We start from the raw sequence: 24154 nt of genomic DNA on the forward strand, positions 1-24154 counted from the left end.
CATGTCCTGACCACGAAGTTACATGGGCTTATGGCAATCACAGACCACAGTCATGTATCAGCCATTTATACTCAGAATTAGTACATCATTCCGTAGTTTCAAATATGAAGAAAATATTCACAGAAACCATCTCATATAAACAAGATAATGTACTTGGAATTTGGAAAAAAATGGAGATGTGTCACAAATAGTGCGTCAAATGTTACTGTGCAAAACTCTTAAGAGTGCTGTTTTTAAAGCAGACTTATTTTTAAAACAAATGACCTTTACCTTCAGCATTTGTTCATTTTCAGCTGCAAATAGTGAAACTGAGCCAAAGACTAACTTGAACAGCTTGAGATACAGATTGGAGAGTTCCACATTAGAGCCCATTTCTGGCAGACGATCCAGAAGATACTCCACCAAAATGGTTGCAAAGAGAGCAGAGGTAGTAGGGTTTGCCAAGAAAGAATTGGCAACTATCTATAAAAGGAAACCACAAAGAACTTATTACTGTTGTAATAAAAAGAACAAAAGGATAAATGCAATATCCATTAAAAAAACCTTAAAATAAATTTCCTTCCCCATCTCCACTGATACCCAAGTGATTCTGTTTGTCCTCAGTGGAAAACAACAATGTATGCTGTTTCAGGTTGAATTTTAAATGGATGTTATAGGATTTGCATTTGTAAAACAGCAGAACATTAGCACAACAAGCTGAACAAAACAAGTCCACAAAGTTCAGTACTTTCCAAAAATGAAGTCCATTCATATCTTCTAAACTGATGTGTTCGTATTTGTATTGAATCACTTAGGTAAAGTTTTTTGAAAATCCATTTTTAAATTATTTTCATAGACTATTCTTTATATAGACTGCTTTAAATCTCATGTGCTAAGGTCAAAATTACTATTTTTAATTCTACATCAGTCATATGTACCTCAAGGCATAAGCCCTTTCCTACACGCTGTTCATCATCAATTCAAAAACTAAACACCAACATACCTGAAGAGCATAGTTTTTAGAGATCCTCTCCACCATGTATGGAACAGTAGTTTGAAAGATTTCTTTAAAAGTTAAAGGGTTCATCATGGTGAACACACCAGCAAAATGCTCCAGAACTTCCTTTTCCTCTTTCATCCTGACTGTCTGACAGTTTGCTACTCGAACATATGTCTGTCCATTTCCTGCTATTTGCACCTACAGCAATTGAGAAAAAACATACACTGCTTACAGAATTTGAGTGGCTTATTCTCCATCATTCTTAAAATAGCTTTTGAAAGTAACTGAGATTTTATGGGTTTTACATGCAAGCCCCACACAAGTAAAAATTGGGTACAAGAGCCAACCATGACAAAAATCCTAAAATTGAGTGTTTTCAGAACAGATTTTAAAACTAAAAAGTTAGAAATAGAGAAAGGCAACAGTAGGAGATATCAATAGATTTGTAAATTACTTAATACCCAGTCAAACACATTTACATTTCGTTAGTATTTTGTGTAACTACAGAAGACAAACACAGACACGTGAATGCTTCAACTTTTAGCTAAACTAGCTCTTTCAAAGAAAGAGTTAATTCACTACATGAAAGACTATTATTTCCAGTCTGACCTGCCTGCATGAACAGACAAAAATGGCTGTTGAGAAAATAATCTGTAGCTTGCAAATACTAAGTACGTTGAAATTCACTTTTGAAATTAATTCTTCATATTGAGCATTTCTCAACAGTTGTGGTCCCAATTAAAGACTTAGTGAAAATATACTATATGTATAATCTGTGTTTTATCTGACAAATAAATCCTTATTAAAACATCTAACATACAATAACTGTACAAATAGAAGTGCTATGTGGGCAGGTTACATACCTGATAAATATCTAATGCTTGCATTGCATATTTTACCAGTTTTATATAGATTTGAGTCTCCTTAGGTTGCAACTGTTTATTAGGAATGAATTGTGCTTCTGAAAGAAGAATAAGATAGTTCAGCATTAAAAATACTATTTGCTTTCACTCTAGAGAGGCTTTTTTCTGCAGAATTATGAAAGATAAATGCAATTAAATATGCAGTTTTACCACCAGGAGCTTTGCACGAGGTGATGCCCCACGTGATCGTCTTGACCCCACAGACCAAAGTTTTCACCAAGCTCCGGCAATCCGTGACCTGAAATGTCTGCTTGTCTTCTTTTTCTTTCTCCCCTTGTTTTTCAAACACAGGTACAGGTGCAGGGGCCACAGGAGTGGCTGGGGCAGGAGATGGGACAGGAACAGGAGCTGCATTTGCTGCTGTGGGCACTCCAGGTAAGGCGGCTTCAGCCGCCCCGAGCTCGGACTGGGGCTTGCACTTCTTAAAAATGACAGAGAGCTGGTAACGGGCTATGGTGTGGAACTTCAGAACAAACACCTAAGGCAAAGGAGGAGAGGCAGATCAAACAGCAGGGAGGGGGAGGAAAGAAAAAGAAATAATTTATTTCTTCAAAAATCATCTTAAATTAAGAGCACTAGTATTTCAAATCAGCATACTGAGATTAATAAAACTTTCAGGTATTTTTGAAATCATTCAAATGACAGCAAATGTTTTTAAATGTATCAATAAACTAGTTTGCCCTCTTAGAACAATTAGTGCATCCTTGATTTTCAAAAATACAAAAAAAACCTCCATATGAAGACCCTTAAAAAGGATCATTAGGTCTTCATAATTGTACAGATTGTATTGTGCCATGCCATGGACCTGTGTGAATATCCTCTTTCAGGGCTTTAAAAAACAAACCACACCAAAAAGCACACCCATAACCAGAAGGCATTAAAAAATACAATTCTAGCATACTCCTACCCAACAAAACATTATAACTAAAATTTAGAAAAAATTTATTTTTAAAAAAAACAAGCTACTCGAAACAGGTATTCAATTTCCTGCTTTGAAACTAGCCACTGAATGAAGCCGAGTTGACAAAGCATCTCCACTACACTTGAGATATTACCCCAGCTGCAGAGCATTTTAAAGAGCCCTTCTCTGAAGAATTGAAGTGAAATACAGTACACAGGCTGTTCCTACATATTCTCATTTCTGAAGAAAGGAGAAAGTAAAATGTGATTGACAACACACTACAAAACAGGATATCCAAGCAATTATCAAATGCTTTAAACAGATCAATACCTCCAGCATTCTCATAAGGATGTCTCTACCATTTCCATTTTCCTGTTCACTTTTAGACCGGATACAGTCTACCAAATTTAGCAGGAGCTTGCAAGACATGGTCTGAATACTGCTTGGCAAGGATTCATCATCAATGTTCTTGGCAAACAGCTGGACAGCCAGGGAGAGGTCATTGAGAGGCAAATGCTGCCGGACGTGATGGACCAGGTCTGCCAGGGTGCTGTATGCAAGGGGTCTACAGCCAAAACAAGGAATGAGGAAAACACACTGAGCACAACTAAAAATGGTGTCAATTTGACTAAACAAATAATTACTGCCTGGAGGTACTTCCAAATTTCTCAATGTAAGTTTTCTATTTCCATATGCAAACCCAGAGCTCACAAGGCCTTTTTGGTTGCAGGAGGAAATTTTAAGCTGTGCAATTTAACCCATGATGCATCAATCTATCCCACAACTCTGGTATTGCCTCTCTGATCTTTCTTCCTTCACCGCAGAACATTCTACTACATATTTTCATCTACATGCAGTTAACATGCATGTTTAGCCACATTTTGAGCAGTGCTGGTAATCTGTTTCATAATTAATCATAAATTATTCTAGCAGAGAAAATACTTCTAAATCTAATACATGTTGTCAGTAAGGTACATTTGATAACTACACAGAAAGAAATCATTCTCCTAGTTCAGATACTAATTTGGTCAGCAAGCTCACCTAAAATTTAGACTGTTGAAGACACAGAATGGTATTCTCTCCATTTATTTTTTCAATTGCAAAGAAGTTAGTTTTAAAGCATTCATTGACAAAAGAGTTTAAATCTCATTCAGATTTTACACTGGATATAAGACTTATGGTGTTTCATGAAATATTGGGCAGATACTGAGTTGGTTCCCCTGTTTTTGTTGTCCTCCACAATTCAAAAAACTGAAATCATCTTCATTCACCCATTTTTCTTATTTTGTCCTACACTCACATTACTATGCTGTGCCATCAGTGTTAAACAAAAGCCACCATTACAGCAGCAGAAGCTCTGCCAATAAAACAATCTAGTAAAATTAGTTATTTGAAGCAAAGATTTAGGACCCTACACAGAAGCTGCTGTAAATATTAATGATTTTCAAGCAGCCCTGGCAGGCACTCAGATCATTACTCTGAACTTTCTCATACCTCAGCGTCTCCCGGGCAGTGTATCCAGAGCCAATCAGTATAGATTCATCAAACAGTTTGTCCATGCATGGAATAAACTCTACAATTTAGAAAACAGAAAAATGAAAAAGCCATACACAACAACTGGCAAAGGAAATAATCAAAATAAGATAGTTAAGCATTAGACTACTTAACTTCAGTATTTAAACCTGAAGTTAGAAAGTGATTTTATCCACAAATTAATTCCTGAAGCTTCTAAAAGGCAGTAGCATTTACAAGGAAGTTTTCAAACCATCTCTTGTGACTGTCTACTCCACTGACACCTGCCCCTTGAGTAACACTGCAGTACCCAGTCAAAGCCAATTATATTTGCAAAGAGAAAAAAGTGCTCAGGTTACTTACAACTTTAAAAAACTTTTTGTATATAACTAATGAGTTACTGGAATTGACAAATTGGGCAACCCTGCACACAACAATTCCATTTGGCCTGGTATCTTGTGACAGTCCAATATAAATAAGTAATCTGCCTCTAAAATTGACAGAAATAGCAGAAATCTTTCCAGTTTACAGGTACACTTATAAAGAGTGCTACATACGGCTCCTCAGGTCTGTTGTCAGGATGTGCTTAGCAGCAATCAGGAGCTCCTTCCTGAGGTGTGCTGTTTCAGCTGGACAATTGGAGAGCAGCTGCAACATTCCTTTTACCATTTGCTGAGAATATTTAGCCACTAATTCCTACAATAAAAGGAGTAACATGAGTACAACTACTACAACGTCCTACTCTTAAGGTTGGAGTTACATTTGCAAAATAGCGCTCCATTAAAGTTCACTAGTTTCTCTTGAAAAATCTAATCCTAAAACTAAAACACAGTAGTCATTCCATAAATGCCCAGGGAGGAGGGATGGCATATTTTAACTTCGTATTCATAGGAGAATACTTTTGAAAGGATAACCAAGTGCAGCTCCATCTCCAGATATTCTACACAAATGCTCTCATCGCCAACCCCTGATGCGCTGCAGTCATGCAGGTCACTTGCCTGCCATAAAGCAACTGGAAACCTGATGCAATAAGTACCAAAGTATTAAAAATTCATCCTACCTGGTAAATTCTGATAATGTAAGCCAAGAAAGACAATGTTTTAATCTGAGCAGCGATGAAATCAGCATACAACTCCTTGTTATAAAGTTTATGCTGTCTGAAATTAAAGGGAACAAACAGTGGTTACAATTTTGCTCCTCCTCTTCAGTACCTCCACTCAGAAAATTCAGTGAAGTTTCAAATTACATCATCTTGTAATGAAGTTCTTGCTTCTTAAAACAATACAATCTCTCTGGAAGAGCCCATTTTCAGCAAGACCTCTGCCATTCAGATTCCCAGCAGCACCTTCCTACAGAAAGCCAAGCCAATACAAAGCAGCACACATTTGGCTCAGCTCCCCTAACTGGGGCCAATTTTTCTCCAGGCAATATTCCCTCTCACAGACTTGTCTGTCTCTCTCAAGCTCCAACCACTTAACCAGGTCATCCAGGCAGACAGGGAAAGGCAGAGATCTTGCTCCCACTGCCCTGACCAGAACCACCTGCTGCTCTTTAGAAGCATCCCTCTCTGAGGCCAGAGAAGCAGTGCCTATCCCTGACACATCACAAAGCTTCATGTAAGCTACACCTTGAAGAGCACAGATCCATCATTGATGGCATGGAAAAAGATTAAACAATGCAAATGTCCACACTCCCAGGGTCTTCATCACTGTCTGTGACAATGTGGATTTTCATCAGAAACTCTATCTTAAAAACAACTTGTTATCAAATAATAAACTGGCACCTACTGCACAATTGTGGACTTTACCAATGACATACAATGCCAATAACTTCACCTACAGAACCTTGGTATTTTTTAGTCAAATAATCATTGCTACTTTTGAGATTAAAAACATAAGACTACAATGAAAAATCACAAGATAGAAGACAAAAATGTTTTGAGCAATATTGAATGATAGATTTAAGTAGTTTATCTCAAATATCATCAAAATACTGTTAAATGCTCACCTTGCTTGAGCAGAAACTTGTATTATAATAGTGTTCATAATCAAGGGCACAAATTCAGCTACTACATTATGAATGTTCAGTTTGTAGAGCTTAAAAAAAAGAAAGTATTATTAGAAAAATTCACAAGTCACACTTGCAGCAAATTACTGGAGGGCTAATCAGAAAAAAAATTAAGACATCTCACCAGCTTTATTTTTAGATGATATTTTAATTTCAAAAGTATATCACATTCATTTTTGCTAATATGATAGCCAACAGAAGTTTCATGAGCTGTTCAGTAATTAAGTATTTACATACAAAATACTGAAGTGTACTAACCTGATACATGAGAACAACAATAATAGGTAGCTCAGCCAAGACCTTCAGTGATAAAGATCCTCTGGGAATTATTGAATGCTGAAAGAAAGAACACATGCTTTATAAACAGTCTAATTATTAATTCAAAACAGTATGTAAAACACATTTTTACAGAAACTGCTCATTTTAGTACCACTATGTTTAACAATAACATTTTTCAAACACAAAGCATTGGTTATTACATTAAATAAAAATCCTGTCATTACAGCTGCATAGAAAATATCTGGAAAGTTTCAATCAGCTTCTATAGAAAAGTTTTGATAAGAAAAACAAGCCAAAATAGAGTCTGTTATTTTTGCCAGGCATTATGATCTGTGGTCTGTGCTACAGAGTCCCCCAGCCACGAGCAGTCAGAACACTCACTGTCCTCGTTTCACTGTCCTCTCGCTCTGGGTTCACCTTCACCACAATGGTTGTAATCATGCCAACCATCTCAGGAGTGGGAACGGTGTTCTCTGGAATCACCTGAGGGTTCTCAAAGTACCGATTCTACAAGCAAAGAGCAGAAGGAAAATACCACAATGCCAGTGACAGAGGAAAGGCCATCCATCTCCTCAGAACTCCCCCAGTAATTCTCCCCCGGAGCAGTTTTCTCCTCTGTGCAGTGATGTTTGCACTGCAGCATCTTCCCCAGGCCAGACACACACCCTGCAACCTCCCCTCCAGACAGAGCAGAAAACGTGCCCCAGCCGAGGAGGAGCTAAAGGAAAACATCCCAAGAGTTACTCTGTATCAGGGAGGAAGCATCACACTGGAGCCTCCCTTCATGACCTCACCCTTCCCTCAAAAACAGACACATTTGGGTACCTGGAGAGCACTGCAGCCAACCTCACCCTGCTGCACAACTCCAGCTCACTCCATCTTCTCCTACCACTAACAGTGAGCCACAAACACAAGGTTTTCCAAAGCAAAATCTGAATGTCTCCATTTTTAGACATAGTTTTGATAAATGGATTCACTAACCTATATTTACTTTGTATCACTACATGAAAAATAATTATGTCAGTATCTTTTAGAGATAAAATTAAGAAATAAAAACTGTTTTCTGACTATAGCAAGGGCGATTTAAGAAATAAAAAGCTTACCACTACTTTTGGAAGCTCCTTGTAAATCTGTTTCACAAAGTCCAAAAAATGATGAATCTAGGAAGGAAGAAGTCAGTTACCATAAAGAAACTTTTTAAATTAATTTTAAAACCACAATTTTAGAATCTCTGTATTAACAGTACAAATGTAAAAAACTCCACTCAGTACAGAACATTTTTCATAATAACTGAAAAAAATCTGAAAGTGTTCTCCTACCTCCCTCTGCTTTGTTAGTATCAATTCAAATTTCACTTGGAAAGAATCTGATCTACCTATCAACTTTACATAGTTCCAATACAGTATTGTTAGGTATAATTACTATGAAAAAAATAAGTCTTCCCTAGAGAAAATCAAGGCAAAAAGCAAGAGAATAACAATGCAAACTTCCAAATTCCCCTTGATGAGTCACAGAAAAGAGGGGAGGCAGGGGGAAGTCAACCAGAGTAAATTCCTTTTTCAGGATTTTCCTTTACAAACTAAAAGGGCATCCATTCTCTTCCTTTGTGTGGGAATTTTATTCCTTAGACTGCTCATATTGTCCATAAACATTTAAACCAAGTACAGCTAAGCTTTAACAGTTTGGTTTTTCCCCCAAGTGCTAGCATTATGCAATCCTCTTTTAAAAATCAGTTTAAGATTTAAAAAAGGGGAAAAAATTAAACATATGGTTACCACAACAGGTCAGACAACATAAAAGGACAACAGCAAAACAAACCAGTCAACCTAGGTGAACAAAACAGCAATTCTGAAGAGCATGGCAGCAAGTTTTATACCATGTAACAAGAGTTATGACTTACTTCTTGAGTGATTGCTGGTCGGAACTGTTTGTGCAATTCAATAATTATTCTCAAGCAAATCAGTACATTTTCTTCATTCTCTGTCTGGAAAACAAAAAAAATAAACTTTTTCATGAGCTCACTGCTGAATTCTCCAACTACTCAGTGGGTACTTCAAAACCCTGTAAAATTATGCTCTTCTCAACAGTCTGAAGTGCCCCATTAATATGGTTTGTGTGAGCAAGATAGTTTTCCTTGGATACCCTGCAGTGCCAGAGTTTGGCTGAAATTAAATCTACCCCTGGGGGAGTAAAACCCAGACATTTCAACCACTCTGTACCATCAGGTCTGCTCCCATGAGAATGCTGTGAATTCCTAGACAGAAAACAAACTCCCAAGAATCAGCGATCTGCCAGAAAATCCCACCCAGCATAAGAACAGCTCCCTGCATTTGTAAAATCCAAGTTTCTAAAGGGCAGAAGAGAACAGGCAGAAAACCTGTAGGTGGTAAGAGGGGGCATGGGTGAAGCTTAAATAGAAGGTGTTCCCATTCCTGCAGCACAGCTATTGAAAATCCCACCCCAGCAAACTCTGGAGATGAAGAAAGCAGAGGAAAATATTTCAGAAAAGTACCTCCAGAAATCTGAACATCACAGACAGGATATTTTTGGTATGAAGACGAAGATGTTCATTTGTTGGTATTCTGTGAATTATTTCAAGCACAAGCTTCCGGAGTTGCTGTAGGAAAAGAAAAAAAAAAAAGGAAAAATAATGATATGACAGAACTTTTTGAAAAGGCCACAAAACCCAACAATTAGTTGCAGCATTTTTTTCAGCTTAATAATTCTGCACGTTGAAATAGAAAAAAAGCCATTTTATTTTATGTAGACATAGGCTTGAACAAAGACATCACTCTTCCTACTACCCACCTATGTGAATGAAGCAAATTTAACTAATTTACACTTGGAAAATCAGACTTTTTTTAAGGAATGCAATTTTAAGAATTTAATAACAAAGATTCAACTTTTGCCTTTCATTCCTAACCTTCAGTAAAGTCAGTAACTTGCAACAATGTGCAATATTTTAGTAAGAAAGCTAATTCTATTGCACCTACTTTTCCTCCTTTTCCACAGCAGCCCAGATTCGCAAAGTTTATAAGTAACTCATTTAGAAACAGGACTTTTTCAGTTCCACTCCAAATGACAGCTCTATTTTTAGCAAGTCTTAAATCATTTCATTAGGTTAATCAAGGACAGCAAAAAGGCAGGAAATGCTCCACACAGCTTACCTGTGCTGGCTTCTCCTGCAGAAACTGAACTTCCCCATCCTGTAGAAAGGTGAGAAACCGAGGGATGATGTGTTCCAGGAATGTAGAATATTGAGGGGATGATGTCACATTCTAATTAGGAACAAAAAATGGGGAGTTATAGACATCACACAGATTACATTCAGTTACATTCAAAGCCACTATTAAACATTTTCAGTGAGACTTGAACAGATTCAGTGACTAAGTATCTGCTGACACTGAAGAACCACGCGAGTTCCAAGAGAACAATAGCAAAACAAATACAAATCCTTCCCTACTGAAGGGAAAAGAGAACCAAGTCTTTAGATTCTAACAGATCACCAGACTAAGCAGTCAAAACTATTATTTTAGTCAGATAAATTGTTTCAGAAATAGCTTAAGCAGATAAAAAACTCCACAAGAATGATTTTAGTTTGCTATAACTTCAGAACAGGCACGTAACAACTAAGTATTGAACTAAAAAATTTCTGCTAACACAAGGCTGGGTTAACTTGTGTTTCACATTTTCTCTGCTGCTCATCTAAAAAGATGGTCCATCACCATGCAAAAGATGTCACTGGAGACATCTCCACTCCTGATGTCAGATTCTGCATCTGACAACTCCTCTCTCACTTCCACACCATGGAATACTCAGAGGAATCAGAAGGGCCTCTGTTTCACAAGAGCACAATACTCATTTGAACTAAATAAAAGAAAGCTTTAAATACAGGCATTTCATAGCACTCAAAAATAGAAGAAAAATATCTTACTTCACTTTTATTTAAATGCTTAATGAATAAAGATTTAGCAATGAAAGCTCACTAAGTCCAAATGTAATTCTTCAACAACCTGGTTAACTCCTAAATACAAACCTAGAATCAATGACTTGTAACCATATAAATCATTAGTCTCAGGATACTACTATTAATATTTTAACTGCATTACATCAGAAATCCAATTAATATACATTAAGCACAAGAAAGGCTGCCATTGCAGAAAGTTAGAGGAGTTTTGTTGCTTGGGGTTATCTTTTTATTTACCTCAAAATTCTCACTGACTTCTTGCATCATTTTCAATTTGGTTTCATCAGCTGCAAATGGAAATTCAAGCAGAAAAATGTGAGTGTAGAACTAGGTCATGAAAGAAATCAACAAACTCATTGATCAAAGAAGCAATCAGATCTTATCAGTTTTGCCATCACTGCCCAATTATAATACACACAGTTCTCTCAAACAACCACCACACAACTGCACACACACACACACACCTCACTCACTTTGGCTCACATAAGTGTTTCTCATCATTTTGCCTCTTCAAAAATCAAAACTCAAACAAATTCCAAAGTGAATTTGACAGATTTCACTGTCTCTTTCATCAACTGTCCAAACAAGTCTGCAACACTTGTGAAACTAACTAATGAACAGCTGCAATTTACAAGGAAAAATAGTCTCTTACGTGTATTGACATCTGTAAGAGCAGCCACAAACTGAAGGTATTTTTTCATCAAAGTGGTTTGGTCCACCACTGTAGGCCCTTGTGCTGAAACAAATGCCATCTTGGAGGAGTAAAGATCAGCTTTCAGTACATAAAATCGAGATCAACACACCTACAAAAGAATATAGAAGTATTTGTTAGTTTACATGGCTTGTAAGCAGCAGCTATCCCATTGCCTACATCCATTCTTCTAACATATTGAAGAGGACCACCTTTTCCAAAAACAACTGTAACATTTAACTTACAAATACAACACCAAGCATGCAGAGCAGTCATTGTGACAGGAGTGCACTAATAGATAAAAGGGATTATTGAGCTCTTCACAGCACCATTCCCGTGTTCTGCGCGGTTCCCTGTCCCAGCAGCAGGCTCCAGGCTCAGGGATGCTCCTGACACCGCACACCTGTCACCACCTGCCCTCTGCCCCAAACCTGCAGCTCCCCTCGGACACGCCCTGCGGGACTCGCTGCCAGGGGCGCCTGCAGCTGTCCTGCCGCCACAGGCTGCCAGTCTCGCTCCTAAAGAAACCTCAAATCACATCTGGCTTCAGACACCGGCGATCTCCCTCCTCCCCTGAGGGTTCCCCGTCAGTTTTGCTCCCGGCCGAGCCAACCCGGGACCCCGCGCCCTCACCTTCCCCGCCGCAGCGCTGCTCGCCCGGGTCGCTCCTCGCTGCCAGGGCGCCGTCACGCCGAGCCCATCTCCGCCCTGCGAACACGGGCACCGTGAGCGGCCGCAGCGCCGTCTACCCCGTCCCTCAGCCCTCCCGGTACCGCGCTCGGCCCCAGGCCTCCGGCGGGGCCCCTCCTGCCCGCAGCGCGCCGCTCCCGCCTCCCCCGCCCCGCTCCACCGCGCCCAGGCCCGGGCCCCACCGGGGCGCCGCCGCTCCGCTCCTCACCCCGCGGCTCCCCGCGGCCGCCCTGCCTCGGCCCCCCGGCTCCCTCCTTTGTTGCTCCCGGAGGCCGCCGGCAGCGCATGGGCGCGACGGAAGCGCCCGAGCTCAGTTCCGGCCGCCTCCTCCCGGTGCCGCCTCCCGCGCCTCTCCCCGGGCGGAGGCGGGCGCGGCACCGCCCGCTCCCTTGGCCGGCCCCGCGAGCCTCGCACGGCCCCGCCTGGACCCGCCCCGGCTGGGCGCTGCCGGGGCCGCGCCTGAGGCCGGCCCCGCCCGTCCCCGCGGCCCCGGCGGCTCCGCTGACCGCCGCTAACAGCGGGCCAGGGGGTACCGGGGCAGAGGCGGCCGCGCCGGTGCCTCCGGCCAGGGCACGGCCCACCCCGCCCCGCCGGTGCCCCCGGGGAGCGCGGCACCACAGGAAGCGAAGCGCGCAGAGAAACTGATCCGCCAGCAGAAACAGAACGGCGGTCCCGAGCGAGAAAGGGCTTCGAATGTTGAGTTTAAGAAAATAAAAAGCATGCAAGTGAACGAATTAAAACCAAAAGGTACAAAACAAAACAGGAAAAACAAAATAAAACGAAAAAAAAACACCGGAAAACCACATTCCGGCTCTTTTGCTGTCGCTTTTCTCCAGCAGCGCACCCGTTACAGGCCGTTCGGAGCGCTGCGGGACCGGTAACAGCAGCCGAAGCGCCCCCGGCAGAGCCATCCCCGCGCCACCGCCGGAATACTTCATTTATATGTGCTTGCCGCAACCAAAGCGCGGCACAAACCCCTTCCCGAACGCTCGGCGATGTCCCCACTCTCCCGGCAGATGGGAGGCATTTGTGGTTTTTATTGACTATTTGTTTAAACCGCCGGCGGCTCTGCATCCCGGCGGCGCTGCGATCCCTCGGTAGCTGCCCCCGGGAGAGGCGGGCCGGGCGCTGCCGCGGGGGAGCGCACCGGGGGCGCGGACACGGAGCCGCAGCGCCCGGAGCCGCTCCCGCTTCCCGAGCCGGCCCAGTCCCGTCCCCGCGGCCCCCAGCATGCGGTGGCTGCTCTGCGCGCTGCTGCTGCTGCGGCTGCAGCTCGGCCACAGCCGCTCCCCGGCCGCAGGTAAGGGAGCGCCGGTCTGCGCTGGCATCGCCGCCGCGGAGAGGGCGCGGGGTGCGGGGTGCTGGGGCGAGGGCTCAGACCTCATCACGGGTGGGGGTGATTCCCTGCCCGAGCCCGATGGATGTGACAAGGGATGGAAGCGGCTCTGGGTACGCTCCCACCACCCCAGACTTTATTCTTGGTGCCTGCAGTGGAGGTGGGGCATCCCGGGAGGCTGGGGTTCTGCCTTGCACTTCTGCTTCCCCCGCTGACCCCGCGCCGCAGGTCACAGGGCACCTGGGCAGCTGCTGTCCCTCGCTGTGGCACTCACAGAGCTCCATTCTGCAGGAGAAATCCCTGAATTGCATGGAGTGTTTTGCTGTGCCGGTCGCTCCCTGGGTGACCTTGGGTTAGCCGCTGAACCTCCAGCTGCTGCAGCTGTTGGGCTGGTGCGGCCCTGATTTGTAAAGCACCGAGATAACCTCCAAGGAGAAGTGCTAGATAAGCATGAGGTAGTCGGCTATTTTTTCCCTGAATTCTGCTGAAACTAAGTGGAACATAGCCTGAATCTTCTAGAGACATGAAACCTCCCTCTGACAGATTTCACCAAATCACAAGCATTTCTCTTTTGACTCAGAAAACTGAACTCAGGGCCATTTCTTGTGCTGTGAAATGGGAACAGTGGAGTTCTTTCTCAGGCAGTAGTGTTACAGTTCATTTCTCACAGTTCTTCTGCCTCCAGAATTGTTCAGCACCTGTGATCTGTAAAATAAAATGCAGGCACAAATACCATCTCTTTCATTGCATCCCAAGCTGATGGGTGCAGAAAAGCCAGCACAGGAGTTAGCTAGCCCCAGTGCTCCCCTCCTGTTGGGGCTATGGATGAGTGAGAAGTGCAGCTTCTAAAGGTCAGAGATTCAGGTCATGGTAGCAGTCTGGTGGCTGCTGAAAGAGGAGATAAGGAAAGGCACCTGCCTTAGAGCCCCCAGCTCTGCTGCTCTGCCCAGCACTGCTGATGAGAGAGCCAGGCAGAGCTCTGATACAGGGAAGGGAAGGGAACATGCTCCATGTTGGAGGCAAGCAACCAGAGCCTGCTCCTAGCTCTGTCCCAATTCACAGCTATTTTGCATTTCCTTTTGTTTTGGGGCTTGGGGGTTGATTTTGTTGTTTAACACATGCACATTTCTTTAATGCTTCTGTGCTGCTATTTTTTGGGGAAAAAATCTAATGTATTATTTCCACAAAACTCAACGCTGTCTATTGCAGTAGTTGCAAGATCTGAAGTAAGTAATTTGAGCAAACATGGCAGAGAAGATAATGGTGAGTCATTCAGAGCAGCAGAGCTGGCTCACTATCACAGGTCCTGCACCTCTCATGCCTTGGTGTCTCATAGAATCATAGCACGGTTTGCATTGGAAGAGACCTTTAAAGGTCATCAAGTTTAATCCCCTGCTATGAGCAGACATCTTCAGCTAGATCAGGTAGCTCAGAGCCCAGTCCAATCTGACCTTGAATGTTTATAGTGGGCAACCCGTGCCAGTGTTTCACCACCCTCATTGTGAAACATCACCTCCCTCAACCTGTTGGCTGCTTTTTATGCAGCCTCATATCTTGGGTGCACATTGTTGGCTCAAGTCCACATTTTCATCCACCAGTACCCCCAAGTCCTTCTCTATCCCTTCATCCCCCAGCCTGTACTGAACACCAGGGGTTACCCCAATCCAGAGGCAGCACCTTGCACTCAGCCTGGTTCAGCCCCATGAGGTTCCCATGGGCTCACTTTTTCAGCTTGTCCAGGTCCCTCTGGACAGCAACTGATCTGCCACTACAGCATGGTACATCTTTCATTTGGCTTAGGACTTCTGGTCCTTCCCTGGAAAAGGAAATTTAAGGTGGATCATAGCACAGAAAATGCTTTTTACTGAGTTTTTTGTTTACTTATGAGGAAAGTTAGATAAACTTTTCAACAGAGCTGGCAAAGGAATCTAGTGAATGAAATCTCACCTGAGTTTGAAAATTTACATCTTTAGGGCAGAGATTAGAGCTGAGCCTCTTCCAGTAGCTGGAAGTCCAGTGATCATGTTAGATCATTAGTGACAATGAACCTATAGCACCCAGCTCTGGGTATAAAACCTCATCAAAGCTTTTAGATGTTCTAGACTGAAGCTGTTTTCTACTATGAACATTTCTAGAACCCAGTCTGACATGTTGTTTACTGCTATTTATTTGAACTCACATACATATGCAACAGTTTCTGTTGCAAATATTTAAACTGTAAAAAATTATGGTGGTGAATTCTTTGCTGGGATAACTGTCATTGTGAGTTATGTAACTAGAGCTGACTAGTTCAAATGTATAAATAAATTAATTAAATTTAAAATGCCATACAACAAGGTTTGCTTTACCCATTTTCTTCTGCTTTCCACAGAGTTGTATAGCCTGGAAATAACCAACAATGGCCCCATCACAACGGGAGCTCAAGCTACTGTTCAGGCCAGGCTAAGAATGAAGAACGAAAATGTCACATCAAACTGGTATCACTTTAACTGGGTCTATGCTCCTCTGATTCTGATAGAGAAATCTGAGCAGCAGTTTAATTCCATAATTAATGTGACTGGTGAATTCCCTGGCACTTTCCCTGTGTCTGTCTGGGTGACTCACAAACACTGTTGGTTGTGTCGGCCGATTGCAAGAAACGTCACCGTGCTCCAGATTACAGGTAAATGGATAAATGGTTCTCTAACCTGTTCCTCTCCAGGAGCTTAGGATATGTGCCCTTGGCTTTACAACCTGTTCCTCTCCAGGAGCTCAGGATATGTGCCCTTGCAGCATCAGGGAGCAAGCCAGTGTAAATGGCTTCTGACAACAGATTTGATTTGCAGCCCTGGGCTGAAGGTGGGTTGGGGGGCATGGTGCAATCAGTACCATGACAGCCAGGCTCTAGTTTCTCTACACCCAGGAGGAAAGTGTCACCCTGGTTTTTTAAGATTTTTTTAAGCTTTCTGATGTTGACATTCTTGTAGCGAACTTTCTCACACACTTTTTGTAAATAATTCATTGTTTTGCATTTTTTTATGGAGGAAGAGAAAGTTGATGGACTGTTAGTCTGTTTAGTGCTATTGGAGAGGTGGCACTGTCACCCTGCAATCTACTGTCACTCTTGGAAAACTATAAATGTTAGACTTAGAAAATAAACTTCTTTATTTCTTCACCTTGAGAACAGCAGTGTGAGCTTGTGTTCTTCTGTGTCCTATAGCAACAGGAAAGTGTGGTGCTGCCCATGTTTTCCTACCTCTGTCACTTAGAGAAACTGAACTGGAAATCAGACGCTTCAGCAGCTGCAGTTCACACATCAGCATGGCTCAGTGAATGTCCAAACTCCTAGAACAATGTTTCTTCTACTGCCTTCCAGCATTTCTAGGCCTAAAGTTAGGATGACCATCAGCAGTGCCAATCTGCTGCTTTTCCCTGTTGCATGACACAGCAAATCTCAGGCCATCAGCACAGCAGAGCATTACATTTTCACTTAAAGCTCTGTCCAAGTGTATTGAAATTGGATCTGAAATCATGGCTGCATTTCTAAATGTTGCTAAGTGCAACTTCAGTTTTTTGGGAATATTCATAACTATAAAGTTATAGTAACTATAATATGCTATAAATAACTATAACTATAAATATGCTTTTTTATTTACAAATTAACTACTGGTGTGCTATGGTTAACCAAATCTCTGATAGGGATTGACAGCCCCATTCCAACAGTAATTGCAATTATTATTTGCAAAAAGCCTGTTAAGCAGATTTAATGAATTGTTAACAGGATAAGAGTCTGTTACTGGTAATCAATAGCCCATTAATTTTATAATGAGCTGGTGTCTCATCATATCTCATTGTTTCATAGGTTAGAGAGGATCTAAAAAAGATCAGTCCTTACCAGTCGTTGTCCAACAAAGAACCTCTCATAGATAAAAACATTGCCCCCTTCCTGTATTCACAACATATAGCACATCTGTTATTCACAATAGTCAAATCTTAATTTCTGTAAAAATAGCTGAAACTAAGGGGGAAAAGAAGCTACATTTAAAACCCCCACAAAACAAACAAACACCACCATCCCAGACATGATGAATACGTGTACTGGCCTGACTCTGAATCTAGATGCTTGCTATTAATAGCAGTTTTTTAAAATAAATTGTAAAAGTTTATATTGAGCTCAATCAGTCTAGGATTATTTCTCTTAGTTCTACTGGATGTTCTATCATAACCCATTGTATAACCCTCAATAAATATTTTCATTTCACTGCCTCATTCACACGCATGACAACACTGAGTAATAGATATAAAATACATTTAACCACTTGGTCTGGGACACAACAAGACTTACCCAGTACATCTGAAAGAATGTTTTGACACACAGAGCATGCTGTGGAAGCATGCTGTCATTCTTCTGTCATATATGCTGTCATACATGCTGTCATTCTTCTGTCACATATGTTGTCATTCTTCTTTCCCCTTTTTATTCTGCAGAATTTATCACAGGGAACCTCAGCATAGCCCAGATAGAGGACAGCAGAGTTACCACACATGGTTCTAGCTCCTCCACGGACACAGTGACCCGGATTTCTTTCTCTCTTCATGATCCAAGTCATTACTTCAAGCCAGCATCATTTGTCTACAACTGGGATTTTGGAGATGGGTAGGTGTCGTTACTTTGTTTGCTTTAATGAGTATTCAAAATGGCTCTGATTCAGATGTTCATCTAGAGAAAAATCCCAATAAAATCACTTAGCTAACAGTCCGCCTGCTATAAATGTTGTTTTCATAACTTACTGACTATTCCTATTCAATTTTGTTAATTCTTTTAGCATTATCTTTAGTTTCTTTAATTAAAAATGCAGAGATTCCCTCTGAATCTTGTACTAATTGTAGTTCCATAGGTAATACCACAGACATAAATCCTCGTTTATATGGATATAAAGTAGAATTAGAATCACAGCCACTAGAACATTGTCAGTAAAGAAAACATATTTAAAATACGTTTAAACCAGAAATATTCAAGCACTTGGTAAAAGGCAGTTTTGATTCTAAATCTTTTCCTGTTGCACACAGGGTTTACCAGATTACCAAGGAACCCTTTGTCTACTGCAACTGCTCCTCCATGGGGAACCGCACAGTGCACCTGAAGGTCGTGGCTGAATGGGAGCAGGTTGGGAGCATCATTCACGAGAGAGAAATGATGCAGAAAACTGGGGATTTTACCACAGCTCTGGAGCTCTTGGGTAATTATGAAACATTCTGCACCTCCAACGCAGAACAAGCTGTGTAATACAGATACAATCTAGTATGTACAGATACAATCTAGCTTTGGCATGGTAACACAAATTCAACATTGTTTCATGTGCAAGGACTGGTCAACATCATTCGGTGAAGTGTTTCCACTGCAGAATTGACTACTTGCTCTTCTAGGGCAGAAAATTTGGTGGAAACAGATAAAATCTTCAGTTTTGATTTTACTGTCTTTTGGAAAAGTCTTACATACAATTCAAACAACAAAGTATTTATGGTAATTTACGGTGGATTTGTTTGTTCAATTTACACCAGCTATCCCTAAACAATAAAGCAGTTAAATCAAGCATTAGGAAAGTCTCATTGATTTGATCAGCCTCAGGAGTAAAGAAACACAGAATTAAAAATGAAAAGAATTAACAGAGTTGATTATACATATAAAAAGGAATCAGGCAAAAAGTCAGGAAACTTACAACATCTCTAGTGGTAGGTTTCCTTTAGGGCTGTGAGAGAAACAGTATTATTTGTGCGCCTGATGAAGCTCCAATCTGCAAGTCTGTGGAAATAAACCCTCAGTGGGAAACCAGTGAGACTCAAATTTACATGTGGATTGTGACATCCTTGGCTTTCCATTTCTTCTCAGATGCTGTTAAAAGTATTGACATAGTGGGGTCCAGAGAGACACACGTAATGGAAAACTTGAATTTATCTCTTCATATCAATGGCACGTAAGTACCAAACACAACTTCTTTCCTCCTTAAAATTGTCTCTTTAAGTGTTTTTCCCCAGTGTTTCCTCAAAATAGTGAGTTGAACCCCACATAACAATTATTAAAAAACAAAACAAAAACTACCTCCTTCTTCCCAAAAATACTGTTGAATATTGCATTTTCCTGACTTGAAATGCCACAAGCTCTAAAAGCCTGAAAGACCCTGCATCTTTACAGAAAAGTGGAATCCTCCTATGTAAAGCAAATACTACTTTGTTTTAATCTTTGCAATGGGGATGTTAAAAGGCAAGTAGCCAGAGAAATAATGGGGGAAAATACATCTGAAAACTTGTTTCTGAACTTTTCTCCTTCACCAATTTCCCTGTTATTAAATTGAAACATATTCCAAGTCCTGTTGCATAGCAACAAATCTCAAGTATCATAGGGGATTAATAGGCCTGGGGAGTGATTCTGGCAAAGTTCAGATTGCCACAAGGTGAATGAGACATAGAAGCCCCATGCAGCAAGGATCATAATAAAATAGGAGGGTTGTGAGCACCTCAATCCCAGCACAAGCTCTCTCAAGTTGCAGCATTAGAGCACATTGGAGTTTGGGAGTGAGCAGCACCCAACAGTCATTTACCACACAATCCCAACAGACAAAGCAGCACAGTTTGCAATCAGAAAGTGAAAGGCATGTTGGGAATGGGAACTAGAGATGGCATCCCAGTAAAGGTGAACAGCCAAAAACTGTGACAGGCAAACCTGAGATCACTAAGAGCAGACTTGGTGACCTCCTAGTCACAGGACTGGGGCTGATGCAAGAGGAGTTTAAGATAGAGATGCAGTGACAAAGAGATGGGTTATAAAAAACAAAGCTAGAAAATTAGCTAAACACACAAACCTGATGCTTTTTTTAGCAAAGAATGTTGTAATGAGATAAGAAACAAAAAACTAGGGTAAAGGGTAAAAAAAATAGGGTAAAGAAAATCTCTGTCTGTTGTCAGAACCAAAGTCTATAGCGCATAAGGTGACTTCAAGCAGAATCAGTTGAAACAGGGATCTGGAAAGGTAAATAAAAGGCTTCAGTTAGATGTGGTGAGAAGCTACATGGCCATGAAGTGGACTAAATTGCTTGAGAGCAAATAAAAACTCTTGTTATTGTAAGGGAATGCTGTGATCCTTGAAATTTACTTACATTTTCCAGCTATTAGTCGTTTGTGCAGAGCTCATCTTCTTTCCAGTTTCATGTGCAGGGTGTTTTAATTAAAACAGTCTTGGGTGTGCTTCAGTGGTACAGACAGTGATCTCTGTGTGAGAAGGACAAAGAAAAATCTACCTTCCCCTTGGAAGTGCAGGAAAAAAGATTCCTTTGATCTTTATTGAAGAAGGACTATGGAGTTTTCTACACACAGTGGCCTACTGATGACCCTTGCAGGTATTCAGCTGAAAGACCTGCCTTTATAGAAGCATCAAAAGAACTTTTTCATTTGGCATATGCTATAAGCCAAACAGTGCAGTTGATTATTTCTTTATCTGTATTTAAATTAACTTCATTAGTTTCAAAATTATTCTGCTATTTTAACCAAGCTCTTTGCTAAAATTTTTTGCAGAGTTTTCACCTTTATTTTGCCTTTTTGCTCCTGTCGTTTCAGCCCACCACTAGCATTATGCTGGCTTATAAAATCCGAGTGCATTCCACTTGAAGGTGACAAATGCCATCTGGTGGAGATCAGTGGCTCCTGCTACAACCTCAGCCACACTTTCAGGGACGCGGGGCAGTATTGCCTCAGTGTCAGGGTGGAGAACGGCGTGACAATGCTGCAGACGTACCACGGGATCAAAGTGCAGCCAGCAGGTGAGGGACAGGGAGTCTGAGCAGCACGGAGAGTCCCAAACAGGTTAGGGACAAGCGTGGATTAACCAGCCTGCAGATGAGGTTTCAGGAATGTGGTCTAGATCCCTAAAAGGAGAGGAAAAGAAAGGGAAATGAGAATTTATAATGTGCCTGCTGTAATTGCTCCGAGCTTCTTGTGTTCTGCTGAACTCTCAGTCCCAAGAGTCTTGAAGCTACTAAGTACACTGGGAAGGCTGTATTACTTAAATGAAATATTTTTCAGTTTAAATAGTCCAGCTTTTGTAATTAGAGAGGATAACTAGGAAAATGTGTCTGTAACGCTGTCTTAATTAAACAGTCTCAATTCTTATTGCTTAGTTTAGCTATGGAATTTTGAGGGTAGATTTTTCTAGGCCTCCATCTCATTACAAGTTTCTGTTCCTCCTGCCAGTGACCCCAGCTGGCTCCCCCATGCATGATCATACATGCCCCTCCTGGGTCCCTGAACCACCTGGGAGAGGGGATAGGTGGCCAGGTGAAGGGGATGGGGCACAGCCAGGCTGTGACAGAGTGCTCACACACTGTCACTGTGAGCCAGCTGTGTACAGACAGGGCAGCTCACTGCAGAAGGCACTGGTGAGCACGCAGGGCTGAATCCTCTGTGCTGGAGCTCCTGGCTGCTGTGGAGGTGAGAGTCCTTCCCATCCTCTTGGGGTACCACAAGCACCCTGGGGAGTCAGGGGCTAACATGAAACTGGATGGAGAAGTGCAAAAGAGGGCATAAAGGGAAAAACCCTTACAAACTCCTCTCTCACTCCTGAGATTTCAGAAAAATCTAAAGTGATCAGGGCTGAAAAGTTCATTCCTTCTTACACACATTCCTTTTTTCTAAAAATACTCCTACAATTTCTTCATTGTTTCCTTCTCACCGTTGCCTTTTTCTGGGGTAATGTGTCCTTGTGCTTTTTCCTAGGAATCCACCCAGCTTTTTTTGTCCTGCTCTGCACTGCTCTGGTTTTAGCGATGTTGGTACTGGTGCTGTACACAACTTTTCGAAGTCACAAACAACAAAAAGATCTCGTGGAGGTATTCAGTTACTCTTACTTTGAGCTGGGATAGTAATTAGGCAGCTCTCAGCCATGAAAGGTATCTGATATGAAAGGTTCTTTAATCCCCAGACAAACAGAGCAGGAGGGAGAATTTCCCTGGTAATTGTGATCTGTTCCACAAAAAAAAAAAAAATCCCAGCAGTGTAGGCAAATGAAGAAACAACCATGCTTCTGGCTTGGTGCAGACAACTCTAAATTGCCAGAATAATAATGGGCAGTTTTTTAATATTCCCAAGAGGATGCTTGCATTGAAGTATCCATTCCAGAGGATCTGCCTCAGAATAGTAACATGAAAGAAAACAAGCAGACAGTACAAGAGGATACAGGATAATAAAAAAGGAGGGGTATGTTACCTTAAGCAGCCCTAAATTGTTACCTACCCCTTGTATGTGGCCTTCATCTCCCCAGTTCCCTGCCATCTCTAATATACTTTCACTTGCTACAAAAGGTGTTTGCAAATAAGCATAAGTTCTTAAATCAAAAGCAGCTTTCATGGTACTTTGGAAGTACCTAATACCCTTTACACTGTGCCACAATATAAATGATATACCTCTAGAGACACTGTCTATAAGCCATGTGCACAGCAGGTATAAATCAGAAGTCTATTTGAAGTTAGTGACTGAGTGAAAATGGTTGAGGACCAAGCGCAATTTGCAGCCCAATGTGCTCTTCCTGGACCTGAGCCAGTGGGAACTGAACTAAAAGTTATCTTTTTGATTTTCCTTTCCCAGGTAGCTGACTTTGACTTCTCTCCACTGGCTGATGAACACCGGTCTAATCATTCCAAGTCAGGATGTGGCCCAGTATGTTGCAGATCATGTTTTCTTCTACCATCAAAAGAAGCTGCCTGGGAGAGTCATGAACTTCTACATTCACTTTACAAGCCAGCCAAAATGTACACACTGTGAAGAACACAATTGCACTTTGGTTGCACTAACTGTCTAACTTCCTCACTTAGGCTAAGCCAAAAGCCTGGTGCTGCATGAATGGTTTGGTTTTGTCAATGCAATGAGGTTCACCACTTTAAGTCCAGCACATGAGTACTTCATTTTCTGAACTTAAAAAGAACAAGAAACACAGTAAAAGCAGCTTTGTATTTTTAACTTATACGGGTGTGTACATTTACAACTGTAAATGCAGCATTTTATTCTTATGAAAGATTGTTTTATGTGCAGGTTTGCTAAATTCACTACCTCTTGTAATTTCTCTGTTCCTTCTGTTCTCTGTTCCAAAGAAGGAAATGCCTAAGACAAACATACCTCCTTTCCTATGTACAACAACATTACTGGAAATGGAAGTCACCCAAAATACTGTTGAATGTGTATTTCTTCTATCAAGCAACTGACATGTCCATGTTGAAAACAGAGGAGGTGTTTCCAATGAACCAGACTACCTAATTATGTTGTCCTTTTTACTGTCTGAAAGGACTCCTTTTTAAGCTAATGGGCTTCTGTCAGACTGCAGTGGTAGTGGCATACTCACCTGCTAGCAGTATTTTGGTCCTGCATAAACCTCCACATGTCCAGCACTTTCTAAAATAGAATACCACTCTAAGCTGTATAAGTAGCTGGGTTTTTTTTTTAGGCTATTCACGCTTCTTTTACACCTCATATTGCTCCCTAATTAGCCATCAAAGCTCCTCTTCCAAAAAAAATACAACAACAAGTAGCTCAAAGCTGTTCAGCAAAACATATTTAATTGAAATTCTTAATGAATGTTCAAGGCTGTATAAACTCCATGCCTGCTGCAGACTATGATCTACTATCAGCTTCCTGCTCAGCCAGGCTTTACCACTGACATTTCAGAGTGCCCTGGAGGCTTTTAAACAGAAGTGCCTTTGTGTCCATTTCTTTTTTTAAATGTGACACACCCTCACCACCTCTTTTTAAAGCATATAAGTATTGTGGGCTTAAGGTTTTTCATAGTAT

The 24154-nt window shown here is 41.6% G+C and overlaps 2 protein-coding genes across 4 annotated transcripts in view; one reads left to right on the plus strand and one right to left on the minus strand.

Annotated features, from left to right (window-relative positions):
• TRRAP (transformation/transcription domain associated protein) overlaps nucleotides 1–12234 on the minus strand; it is a 75436-nt gene extending 63202 nt beyond the window's left edge. For all 3 annotated transcript variants that reach the window (XM_058035198.1, XM_058035197.1, XM_058035196.1), the window contains exons 1-19: nucleotides 12218–12234; nucleotides 11953–12027; nucleotides 11281–11431; nucleotides 10866–10915; nucleotides 9829–9939; nucleotides 9174–9278; nucleotides 8562–8645; nucleotides 7765–7821; nucleotides 7043–7168; nucleotides 6641–6718; nucleotides 6323–6411; nucleotides 5376–5472; nucleotides 4873–5011; nucleotides 4298–4376; nucleotides 3134–3368; nucleotides 2053–2380; nucleotides 1843–1940; nucleotides 983–1177; nucleotides 271–462 (exon numbers count right to left, since the gene is read on the minus strand). In XM_058035198.1, coding sequence (XP_057891181.1) covers nucleotides 271–462; nucleotides 983–1177; nucleotides 1843–1940; nucleotides 2053–2380; nucleotides 3134–3368; nucleotides 4298–4376; nucleotides 4873–5011; nucleotides 5376–5472; nucleotides 6323–6411; nucleotides 6641–6718; nucleotides 7043–7168; nucleotides 7765–7821; nucleotides 8562–8645; nucleotides 9174–9278; nucleotides 9829–9939; nucleotides 10866–10915; nucleotides 11281–11380 — 2163 coding nt within the window. In that variant the 5' untranslated portion in view covers nucleotides 11381–11431; nucleotides 11953–12027; nucleotides 12218–12234. The remainder of the gene's footprint in view (nucleotides 1–270; nucleotides 463–982; nucleotides 1178–1842; nucleotides 1941–2052; nucleotides 2381–3133; nucleotides 3369–4297; nucleotides 4377–4872; nucleotides 5012–5375; nucleotides 5473–6322; nucleotides 6412–6640; nucleotides 6719–7042; nucleotides 7169–7764; nucleotides 7822–8561; nucleotides 8646–9173; nucleotides 9279–9828; nucleotides 9940–10865; nucleotides 10916–11280; nucleotides 11432–11952; nucleotides 12028–12217) is intronic.
• A 933-nt stretch (nucleotides 12235–13167) lies between these two features.
• On the plus strand, nucleotides 13168–23776 carry TMEM130 (transmembrane protein 130). The gene is made up of 8 exons (XM_058035608.1): nucleotides 13168–13309; nucleotides 15717–16007; nucleotides 17813–17981; nucleotides 18395–18564; nucleotides 19215–19299; nucleotides 20936–21138; nucleotides 22091–22203; nucleotides 22958–23776. Exons 1-8 carry the CDS (start codon nucleotides 13240–13242, stop codon nucleotides 23132–23134), a joined length of 1278 nt encoding a protein of 425 aa, XP_057891591.1. The 5' UTR covers nucleotides 13168–13239; the 3' UTR covers nucleotides 23135–23776.
• The last annotated feature ends 378 nt before the right edge of the window (nucleotides 23777–24154 follow it).

This window comes from Melospiza georgiana, chromosome 16 (assembly GCF_028018845.1).
Source record: "Melospiza georgiana isolate bMelGeo1 chromosome 16, bMelGeo1.pri, whole genome shotgun sequence".
In the NCBI taxonomy this organism is placed as follows: domain Eukaryota; kingdom Metazoa; phylum Chordata; class Aves; order Passeriformes; family Passerellidae; genus Melospiza; species Melospiza georgiana.